This window comes from Nelumbo nucifera, chromosome 1 (genome assembly GCF_055504915.1).
Source record: "Nelumbo nucifera cultivar China Antique chromosome 1, China Antique-T2T, whole genome shotgun sequence".
NCBI classification, from domain to species: Eukaryota; Viridiplantae; Streptophyta; class Magnoliopsida; order Proteales; family Nelumbonaceae; genus Nelumbo; species Nelumbo nucifera.
This window is the reverse complement of record NC_142649.1, coordinates 1,631,895-1,643,689: the sequence shown is the minus strand read 5'-3', so window position 1 is coordinate 1,643,689 and position 11,795 is coordinate 1,631,895. Positions and strand designations below refer to the sequence as shown.

Below are 11,795 nucleotides of genomic sequence, written 5' to 3'. Positions count from 1 at the left end.
ATGTAATTTTCTACTATTTATAGCTTAAATTATAATTACTATTAATTACAGTTTAAAAATAATTATTGTTGATTATATTACTGTTAATAATTAAAATACATTATTTTTTCATTATTATTCAGTATTTTTTTCAATAAAATATAATTAATTAAATCTTTTAATTATTTTTAGTATTTTAAATAAGTTTTAGGTTTTTTCAGAATTTTCAGATTTTTAATTAATTTTTGGTATTTTTTCAATATTATTCAGTAATTTTTTTGCATATGAGTATTTTTCAATAATTTTCCGTATTTTCAGCATTTATTTTTGCATAGTTGTCACTACAAAGTTAATTTGTATTTTCTTTCAGTAAAAATAAATTGAATAACTAAATAAATACCATAGTAAATAAAAAATACAGCTAATTTTCAATAATTTATGGCTTGGGTACTTTTTAATAATAAAATACTATTAATTGTACTTCTTAATTATTTTTAGTAAATACCCTTATTTTCAATTTTTTTAATTATGTTTAGGTTTTTTAAAATTTTTTGGTTTCGTAATTAATTATTGGTATTTTTTTCATTATTGTTCAGTAATTTTTGCCTATGAGTAATTTTTGCAATAAAATACTATTAATAAAACGAGTTCTGCATTTTAAATTTTTATTAATTTTTATCATTTTAATGAGTTCATTATGCACAATAAAGGTCTCGACTCATAAAAATTATTAATTAATTAAAAATGCATTAATACAAAGTTCTCTAATAATATCATTAAAACTATCAATTAATATTTTTATATTTAAATTTCTTATTTTTATTTAATTCTTGGTATTTTTTCATTATTATTCAGTAATTTTTGCAATAAAATATTTTTAATAAAACGGGTTCTGCATTTTAAATTTTCATTAATTTTTATCATTTTTAATGAGTTCATTATGCATAATCAAACTTAGTGTTTATTAAGTGGAATTGAAACACATTTTTAATATTTATCAAGTTTTGTTAATATTTATTTTAAGTGAAAGCTTGGTGAAATAATAACATGAGGTTTTGAAAAAAGTAGAATTATCTCTCTCTTAAATTTAATAATAATATTCATTAAAATAAGAGACTTTAAAAAATCCATATCTCTATAATAGTGTATAACTTTATTGATTCAATTAAAATAACATCCAATTTTATTTTATAACTTCTCTTCCACCTCAACTTAACTTTTTTTGGTTGGGCATTTCAAATAATACTCCCATAAAATTATCTTCCACTTCAGCTTACAAAATTCCTGCTAAGCATTTCATTTCAATAAACTTGAGGCATTGCCGCATTGGAAGAAAACAGAATTTGATATTTCCCCAACGCCTTGATCAATGGTTCCATGCACAATAATCGCCGATGGCTAAGTGTCACTGATGTGCGGCGTTTTTCCTGTAAAAGCCCACGGAACCAAATATTTATGCGTTGAGCTGACGTGGGGTATTGATATTTCGAGTGATTATAGGTCTGCAGTGGGATTCAGAATGCAATGGGCCTGTCCGTACTTCTCCGATTTCTGTTGTCTAACACAACCATCCTAGTGCAGCACGTCCGGACTTCTCCCTGCACATCTCTCGGGCTCTCTCGCAAGTCGCACCACGCCAACTCAACGGCCTGCACCCCGCTCCCCCCCTCTCTCTTTCTCCTTCCCGTCGGCAAACTTTCTCTCAGATAATGCCTGAAATAACAAGGGTTATCCAACTACCAGTCTGAGAAAAGGAAAAAGCGTGAAGGAGCAACCACCCGTCACCATTCGAAGGATTCTGCTTTGGAATTCTCAGTTTTAAAGAAGGTTTTGGTTTTCCACCTCCCTACTCTGTAAGTCATATGCTTTTATTTCTTAATATCATTGAAATTAGTGGTTTTCCTTTCCTGTGCTTAAAATGGTGTGATTTCTTCCAAGTTGCCTCATAATCTGGTAGATACAATTCGCTTTATTATTTATAGTTGTATAACACTGCAAACTGTTACTGGACTCTGTGTAGGTAAAAAGAGATATGACTGACATTCTCTGATTGGGGAACGACAGGAAGAGCACTACTTAACTGAATATGTGCATCCATTTACAGGTGCAGAGTTTCTACTTGCACATATTCACTAATTAGTGAGGTGAATGCGCTTCTCACTTGTTGACTTGCAAATTGGTGTTGAAGTTGCGTCATGTGAAGCTTTTTTTCTTTTGTTGTCGTAAGTGTAAATATGTTTGACAAAAAGATCCAATAAACTATTGGTTAATCTTTTTAATTTAGTATTTTGAAAATACAAAAACAAAATATTTTGTACAAAAACCTTCCTGGATGTCGTAGCAATGAATTAAGCATGAAAAAAAAATACTTCTGTTATTTTTTTTGCCTTCATACTCTAGAATGGATTGCTATATGCTCAAATTTGGATTTAGATCTTGGGCGGCTCCTTTTTTAGCTTCTGTATTTGATCGCATCTTCTTTCCCAGTTGGATGATACTCCCTCCACTTATGACAAATGGAACAAAGTAGCATGTCGTGATGATTTGATTGAAAACGAACGAGCATATTGTGTTAAGCCGCAAGTCAAAAAACTGTCAGTTACTTGATGTCTTCCGTTTAGGTTTATCTTTTTCTTGGTATTTGAATGTTATTTTGTATTTTTATTTTGTGTGTAGGATCTCAGTTTTACTGGAAGTGAGAAATGGTGGAGGGAAATAGAAGGAGATCAAATGCTCTTTTGTCCATTAGTTTAAGGAGTTTTTGTGGAGTTTAATTATTGGGTTGTGATCCAATGGGTCCTATATTGCTTCCTAAACATGTAGCAGCCGTCATTAAATATCAGAAAGATCCAATGAAGGCACTAGAAATGTTTAAAGCAGCTACTAATGAAGATGGGTTCAAGCATACCTTGTTCACCTACAGGTGTATGATAGAAAAGCTTGGTTTTCATGGGGAGTTTGAGGCTATGGAGGATGTTCTGTCTGATGTGAGGATGGACATTGACAATAGTTTATTAGAAGAAGTGTATATAGGGGCTATGAGAAATTATGGGAGGAGTGGGAAGATCCAAGAAGCTGTGGACACTTTTGAGAGAATGGATTTCTTCAATTGTGACCCATCTGTTCGTTCTTATAATGTAATCATGAATATCTTGGTTGAAAACAGCTATTTTGATCAAGCCCACAAAGTCTATTTGAGAATGTTAGACAAAGGGATTGCTCCCGATGTGCACACTTTTACTATAAGGATAAAATCGTTTTGTAGAACAAGTCGGCCTCATGCTGCTTTGAGGCTTCTCAAAAACATGCCTGCTCAAGGGTGTGAACTCAATGCGGTTGCATACTGTACAGTGATTGCAGGATTTTACAAAGAGGACTATCGAATTGAGGCATATGAGTTGTTTAATGAAATGCTTAGCAGAAGATTTTGTCCAGACATCACAACATTTAATAAGCTTATACACATACTTTGTAGTAGGGGGGATGTCCAAGAAAGCTGGAAACTTCTCAGCAAGCTTCTAAAGAGGGGAGTTTCTCCCAACTTATTTACAATCAACATATTTATTCGAGGCCTTTGCAAAGAGAGCAAGCTCAATGAGGCTGCTTGTTTATTGGATTCTATGGGTACACAAGGAATTACCCCTGATGTTGTCACATATAATACGCTTATATGTGGCTTGTGTAAGAGCTTTAAGGTTGCAGAGGCCGAGAATTATCTACACAAAATGGTAAATGAAGGGTACTGGCCTGACGATTTCACATATAACACCATCATTAATGGATACTGCAAATTGGGCATGGTAGAAAAAGCATATAAGATACTCAAAGATGCAGTTTTCAAGGGGTTTGTGCCTGATGAGGTTACATATTGTTCCCTTATTAATGGGTTATGTCAGGAGGGTGATATTGATAGAGCAATGAATGTTTTTAATGAGGCAACGGGAAAAGGATTGAAGCATAGTGTTATCATCTATAACTCTCTAGTCAAGGGTTTGTGTCAACAAGGACTTATGTTGCAGGCCTTGCAGCTGATGAATGAGATGTTAGCAAATGGTAGCAGTCCAGATATATGGACATACAATATAGTCATAAATGGGTTGTCTAAAATGGGATATGTTTCTGATGCTAAGAGGCTCATGGATAATGCTTTACTTAAAGGGCACCTTCCAGATGTTTTCACTTTTAATATATTGATTGATGGCTACTGTAAGCAGTTGAAGTTAGAGAATGCCATGGAGATAGTTGATAGGATGTGGGAACATGGTGTTACTCCTGATGTTATCACTTACAATTCTGTATTGAATGGCCTCTGTAAGGCCGGAAAGGTTGAATATGTTCTGGAAATATTCAACGAAATGGTTGGGAAGGGTTGCATTCCAAATATTATCACATATAACATACTTATAGAGAGCCTCTGCAAGGTTCAGAAAATAAAAGAAGCCCTTGATTTATTTGAAAAGATTGAGAACATGGGGTTAACTCCAGATGTTGTTACTTTTGGCACACTTGTTCATGGTTTTTGTAAAAGCGGTGATCTTGATGGAGCGTATCAAATGTTTAGAAGAATGGAGCAACAAATTCACATCTCGACTATGGTTCCAACATACAATATAATGATCAGTGCATATGCAGAGAATCTCAACATCCATATGGCAGAGAAGCTCTTTAATGAGATGGGTGCAAAAGGTTGCTTGCCTGATTGTTTCACTTACAGTGTCCTGATTGATGGTTTCTGTAAAACAGGAAATACTGATTCAGGGTATATGTTTCTTTTGGACATGCTTGATAAGGGGTTTGTTCCATCTTTGACAACTTTTGGACGAGTAATTAACTGTGTATGTATGAACCATAGAGTTGATAAGGCAGTTTATATCATTAACCTTATGGTGGGCAAGGGTATAGTCCCTGAGATTGTGAACACGATATTTGAGTCTGATAAAAAGATGGTAGCAGCACCAAAGATCCTTGTAGAGGACTTGCTAAAGAAAGGTTATATAACTTATTATGCATATGAACTTCTTTATGATGGAATTAGAGATAAGAAGCTACTAAGGAAAAGCAGAAAAGAACAGTCATAAGATTCTTGGATGAGACTAGTTGTTTGGTAAATTAACATCTTGGTTGTAAAAAAAAAAAAGATATTTGTGCCTGAGAGGGTGGGAATTCTGATAATGTAAACTATCAGATTGGGCATCTAAAGGCATCCTTAAAAGAAGTTAGTACAAAAAGCATTGTATTTCCGAGTTACACTGTTGCTTTTAGGTGTTATATTATATTCTGCATGTTATCTTGCATGAGTGAAACCCTTTGTGTTTTTGATGTTTCAGGTTCAAATAGCTGTCTGTTGATTGTGTGGAGATTCTAGAGGTACTATTTATTTTTAAAAATGAATCATATCTGTGTCTGAAGACGGAATTTACGAGTCTTATAAATATGATATTGTAGGCAGCTTTATTGATAAAAAAAAAATATTGTAGGCAGCTTTTCTTTCTCTTGTACCACACAAGTCTTCCTTTGAGTTCTTCCCTATTCTGTTATGCATGGTGAGATTGCATTAAGGTATAATCAGTATAATTTATGCCAAGAGTTGTTTAGCATCAGAGTCATCATATCAAATGGTATAACTGTTTTTTCTCCTTTCCTTTTAATGGTTTAATTGTGCCAAACATGGTTAGACATCATGAACATCGTGAGAATACATTTAACATTGGGTGTTTCCATCCTTTATGTTTTGTTTTATAACCAACTGCTCGCTGACCATTCAACAGGCAAAGCCTAATTGGTTAATTTGATCCATTGTTACTAAGAGCAAAAGCAAGATGGTCCTTCCCTGTTAAGGCTGAAAGTGACAGATAAGGCAGGGTTAAGTGGTGTGGTGTTGAAATAAAGATTGTAAGCCGGAATGTTAGAGGGCTGGGGAGAGCAGCAAAAAGAAGGTTCATAAAGGAAGTGTTAAGGAGAGAAAAGCCAGATGTGGTGATGCTATAGGAATCAAAGGCACAAGAGATTGATAGAAGGTGGGTAAGGAGTGTTTGGGGAGGTAGAGGCATTGGATGGGCCATGGCCCCATCGTGTGGTGCCTTAGGAGGGATAGTCACTCTTTGGAATGAGGAGACGGTGGAATGCGTGGAGGATTTAATAGGAAGGTTCTTAGTGTCGGTAAAGTTGCGGAACTTAAATGATAATTTTAATTGGATTTTAACAAATGTCTATGGGCCTAACTCGTATAGGGAAAGAAATGAGATGTGGGAAGAATTGATAGATGTGAGAGGCTTATGGCAAGGTCCATGGTGCTTGGGGGGTGATTTTAATGTGATCAGACATTGCTGAATCGAATAATCCAAGGCAAAGGGTGACCACCAGCATGAGGAGATTTAATAGTTTTATAGACACATTTGAACTGAAGGAAATTGGGATTGGACAAAGCAGTTACACTTGGACTAATTGTCAGGAGAAACTGATCTGCTCAAAGTTGGATAGGTTTCTTCTTTCTTAGGACTAGGACGAACATTGGATTAATATGGTAGGCAAGATCTTACCCAGGATCACCTTAGATCATTGGCTGATATGTATCGGACAAGGGGTAGACGGAGAGGGGCCGAGGCCCTTTGGATTTGAGAACATGTGGTTAACGGTCCTGGAGTTTGTGCAAAAGATCAAGAAGTGGTGGGAGGAAGATGACCCCCAGGTCGACTGGGAAGGGATTAGATTCCATCAGAAGCTTCAGAACCTAAAAGAAAAAAAACAAGGAACAGAATCTCAATAAATTTGGGAGAATAGAAGAGAGGAAGGCAAATCTGACAAGCAGAATTGAAGAGATAAATAAAAAGGAGGAATCGGGATCATTGGAAGTAGGGGAAAAAGATGAGAGATTTAACTTGAGAAGAGAGCTGGAATCTACACTCCTAAGAGAAAAAATGACTTGGAGGCAGAAATCAAGAGTGCGTTGGATCAAAGAAAGGGATGGGAATACAAAATACTTTCACATGATTGCAAACGGGAGGAAAAGAAAGGACCTGATCTCTATGTCAGAATTGGAGGATCGCACAATAACTAACCATGATGAGATTGCAAAGGTGATGTAGGACCAGCTCAGTTCTAGTCCTTAGAGAATGTGAATGGTCTTCTTGATCAAAGTTTTATGGCTGTTGATGGCTGTAATGGCTTCTTGAAGGAATAAAATAGAAAATAGGGAGAGAAAGAAGAGAGAAAATACCTGGAATCACTCACAGGGTGCCTAGAATCACAATAGGACATGGGAATCACTCACCATAGCTAGCATAAGCTGAAGAAAACTCAATATAATTCATTGCCTTTGTGTAAAACGCCCATACATATTTATGGACTCTAAACTCATAATAGTCTTAGGAGTCAAACTGTTAGACTCAATAATCCTTGTAGCAAGGTTCAAAGTATCGATACGATACGAGTTTCGGCCGTATCGTATCAGCACTTAGAAACGGCCGAAACTCTATCTTTTTTAGTTTTTTTTTTTTTCAAAGTTTGGTTTTTTGGAAAGCTTATAACCTGTTTTTATTATTAAAAAAAATTGGGGGTCCGAAGCACTTGGAAACTGTATCAATTTCAAAAGATACGATACAATATGCCCGATACTGGGCGTACCGGGCGTATCGTATCGATACTTTGAACCATGCCTATTTGGACTCAAACTAAGCTGTCATATCCTATTTCAATTCAAAGAACACTCAATAACTCTAATCCTACTTATGCAATGACTCTGAAATTTTAAACATAAACAAACTATAACAAGACAATAAAGCCCTATTATTGGACCCCACAAAAAATTGCTAAAATGACAAAAATGCCCCTGCTGTCAAAAAATACAGAAATACATAAAATTTCATAAAATTCCAGTTTTGCCTCTTCAGCTCCTGCATCATTCTCCCCCATTTCAAAAAAACTCGTCCTCGAGTTTTGAAGAATGAGGATGAAAAGTTGATATGCCCCAATTACAAATGGAGTAGGACTTCCCACAGCTACATGCTTGGATTGTAGAGTAGAGGCCACACACAGAACTAGAAAAGGATCTTGAAAGAAACGTATTTCTGAAAGACTGTCTTCCATAACCATATTTGTTAAATCATCAATAACATTACTTTCTTGAACACTTAACTCATCAACCAGCGATTGTGATGAATCTTCCCCTCGCTTATCCAAACTCTCAACTGCAACATTTGAAACTTTTCCTTCAACCTCTAGCTTAGGAATCACCATATCTATGAGTTCTTCTATCCTTGGTTCTTCAACAAACTCTAGGACTCCTTCCATCGTTGATGTTGGTGGATCTTGTGCTATGTCAGGTTGTAATTCTTGAATTGGTTCTAGTTGAACTTGAAAGGTAAAATCACTTACTTCCATACTAGGATCTACTACAATCAACACATTTGTATCTTGCACCTGAATTTCTTTAACTTGCTCTTCTTCTATTTCTTCTTAATCATTAACCTCAAGCTGATCATGGGTGTTGGAAACTCCAGCAATTTCTATTTTTTCTTCGCCTGCACCCTCTTGATTTTTAATATCTACAACTTCTATAGGTTGAAATTCTTCTTCTTTAGGTTCATCCTCAACTTCAGCTCTAGGATGGACATCAACATGTAAGGAATCATCTACTTTCCTTTCAACTTTATACCTTCTTCCCCTTGACTTCAAGTTCTTTGTTGTAACCTGTTGTTTCTTCTTTTGCTTGAAATTAGTCAACTCCATATATAGATCATCATGGAAGTCTAGTGGGATGTACTTTTCTTGCAAACACCTCTTCATCTCAGCCCATGTACTAATTGGATTATCACCTCTATTTTCTAGTCGTTGCTCAAGAGTTCTCCACCATACTTTTGCATGACCCGTCAGCTTTATGCGCGCAAATCTAATCCTTTGTTTGTCAAACATATCATGCCTATCAAAATATTCTTCTAGTTCAGTAACCCAATCAAGAATGCTTGCGGATCATCATCTCCTTTGAAATTTGATATTTCCCTTTCTCTTCTAACATGTTTGAAAACCTTGCTCTCGTAGCCAACATTATTAGATCTGTTTTCTTCCACCATCTTCTCAAATAAGTCAACCAAAGACCGTTCATATGGTTCAGAAACCCAATCATAATTGATTCTAGACCTGTAAGATTGTCTAGAAGATACCTTGGGCCTATAGAATGTTGAATGATCTTCTTGATCAAAGTTTTATGGCTGTTGATGGCTGTAATGGCTTCTTGAAGGAATAAAAGAGAAAATAGGGAGAGAAAGAAGAGAGAAAATACTTGGAATCACTCACAGGGTGCCTAGAATCACTCTAGGGCAAGGGAGTCACTCACCATAGCTAGCTAGCATTAGCTGAAGAAAACTCAATATAATTCATTGCCTTTGTGTAAAACGTCCATACATATTTATAGACTCTAAACTCATAATAATCCTAGGAGTCAAACTGTTAGACTCATAATAGTCTTAGGAGTCAAACTGTTAGACTCAATAATCCTAGTAAGACTCAAACTAAGCTGCCATACCCTATTATTGGACCCCACAAACAATTGCAAAAATGACAAAAATACCCCTACTGTCCAAAAATGCAGAAATACATAAAATTTCATAAAATTCCAATTTTGCCTCTTCAGCTCCTGCATCAAAAGGCCTTGGTGGATGGAAGTTAGAAGGTTTAGATTGGCCAGTCCTTGAAGATGTCATTAGTAGGAACTTGGAGAGAAAATTTGAGGTGGATAAGGTGAAGGAAGCAATATTTTCTATGGATCGCTCCAAGGCACCCATGCCCGATGGCTTTACTATGGCTTTCTACCAGGACTAGTGGGAGTGGTTAAAGGACAATTTAATGTAAATCTTTGAGGAGTTCTATTACAAGGGGATTGTCAGCAGGGGGTAAATGCTACTTTTATTGTGTTGATTCCAAAAAAGTCTGGTGCTTGCCATCCCAAGGACTTCAGGCCCATCAGTTTGGTGACAAGTCGGTACAAAATCCTTGCAAAAGTCCTCTCCATTTGGTTAAAAAATGCCCTCCCATCAATCATCTCTCAATTCCAAGGGGATTTCATCCAAGATAGACAAATATTGGATCAAATACTCATTGCCAATGAATGTGTAGAGGAATTCAAGAAATCTGGAAGGAAGGGCATTGTGTGTAAGTTGGATCTAGAGAAAGCCTATGACTTTATGGGCTGGGAATTCTTAATTGAGGCGATAAGGAAGTGTGGTTTTGGAGTAAGATGGTGCAAATGGATTAAAGGATGCTTGAAATCTTCTCACTTCTCAGTATTGGTAAATGGAGCAGCCAAGGACTTTTTTGGTGCCCTAAGGGGAGTGAGACAAGGGGATCCATTCTCCCCCTTCCTTTTTACCATCTTAGCAGAGGTCTTTAGCAGTTGATCTCGAAGGCAGATGAGGTTGGTCTATTAAAGGGATGGAGAATAGGGAGAGAGTGGTGGTAACTCACCTACAATTTGCAGATGACATCATTATCTTTTGTGAGAATGGAGGTAAGTTAGGGGCAAGAAACCTAAGGTTGTTGGTGAACCTTTTTGAAAAAGTGACAAATCTAAAGGTGAACCTCAATAAAAGTTTGATGGTAGGGATCGATTTAGCTCAAGAAGAGGTTAACCTATGGGCTGGGGAGCTAGGCTGTTTAAGAAGTGATTGGCCACTGAAATATTTAGGTCTCCCCCTCGGGGAAAATTCTAGAAATTTAGATTTTTGGAACCCGGTAGTGGAAAGGTCTGAAAAGAAGTTGGCTGCGTGGAAGATGATTTATGTTTCTTTGGGGGGTAGGATTACTCTCATTAAGTCTACCCTAGCAAACCTTCCAGATATGGATGCACCATATCTGTTTAATGAAGAATGGGAAAACATTGGACGCACCATTCCCTCTCAACAATCAGTTACCCACACCAAACCAGTTTTACTTAGTGGACAGATTTCTTGCTTTCTCTACCCACACCCTACCCATGGTACATTGCAGCCGCACATCTCACAATACAAGATGGCGATGTGTGGCTGCAATTCAAGGTGGGTAGGAAATCCAATTTGTTTTTCTCAAATATAAACTCGTTCTTCTCTCTCTCTATGCTCCTCCCTCAAATGAAGAATATTTTCTTTCTAAAAACCCAAGCTATTGTTCTTTGTTATGTTTTTGCACTATTAAAAATCATTTCTTACTAATATTACATTCATGAGTTCTCGTTACCTACTATTTTATAATCTTTTCTATAATGTTAGCTTGTCTGTTTATTCCATGATTGTTCTATTTCAAGGTAATGAACATGGAATTACAAAAACAAGTGCATCATGGACGAACAAATGGTATTATTGTCTTCTCAGAAACATGGCTTAGTTTGTTAAACAATTTCTTTTTATTTTTAATTGCAATTGTTGTATATGGCTAATGATTAAGTAGTAAATGAGATGGTGGTGTTGTTGTATATTGCAATTGTTTTGAACTGAGCGGGGAATAATGGCAAAGTTAATGTTTGAGAGCTGGGACAGAATACCTATGTGAAGGGCATTTATGGTTACCAACTCTGTTTGGTTGAGAGATCAATATTTGGTGCATTAGGGGATTTAGCTTCTAATAGATATTATCAGTATTAAATTGGGAATGCCTACTGTTGTCTAATAATAGAAGTATAGCAACCGTAGAGAGGCACTTCAAACTTGCAGCTTTGCTTGGTACTGCCAAAGACTCTTTTGGGCGCTGCCATGCCCATTCAAACTAATAAAAGTAATAAGGTTAAGTTAATATAGTATGTATTTGGTTCGTGGGCATTTATTGAGGCGGTGTTTATGGGATAAGTGTTT

At 36.2% G+C, this 11,795-nt stretch overlaps 1 protein-coding gene across 12 annotated transcripts; it reads left to right on the top strand.

The window, feature by feature from the left end:
* The first annotated feature begins 1,227 nt into the window (after positions 1–1,227).
* On the top strand, positions 1,228–11,533 carry LOC104589349 (Pentatricopeptide repeat (PPR) superfamily protein). Of its 12 annotated transcripts, none has more exons than XM_010247638.3 (6): positions 1,228–1,832; positions 2,000–2,083; positions 2,467–2,573; positions 2,656–5,194; positions 5,307–5,346; positions 11,252–11,533. In XM_010247638.3, exon 4 carries the CDS (start codon positions 2,772–2,774, stop codon positions 5,055–5,057), a length of 2,286 nt encoding a protein of 761 aa, XP_010245940.1. In that variant the 5' UTR covers positions 1,228–1,832; positions 2,000–2,083; positions 2,467–2,573; positions 2,656–2,771; the 3' UTR covers positions 5,058–5,194; positions 5,307–5,346; positions 11,252–11,533. The 12 variants fall into 12 exon arrangements, with proteins under 12 accessions (XP_010245940.1, XP_010245937.1, XP_088752849.1 ...); XM_010247635.3 differs by having other exon boundaries at positions 2,000–2,123; XM_088896723.1 differs by having other exon boundaries at positions 2,000–2,201.
* The last annotated feature ends 262 nt before the right edge of the window (positions 11,534–11,795 follow it).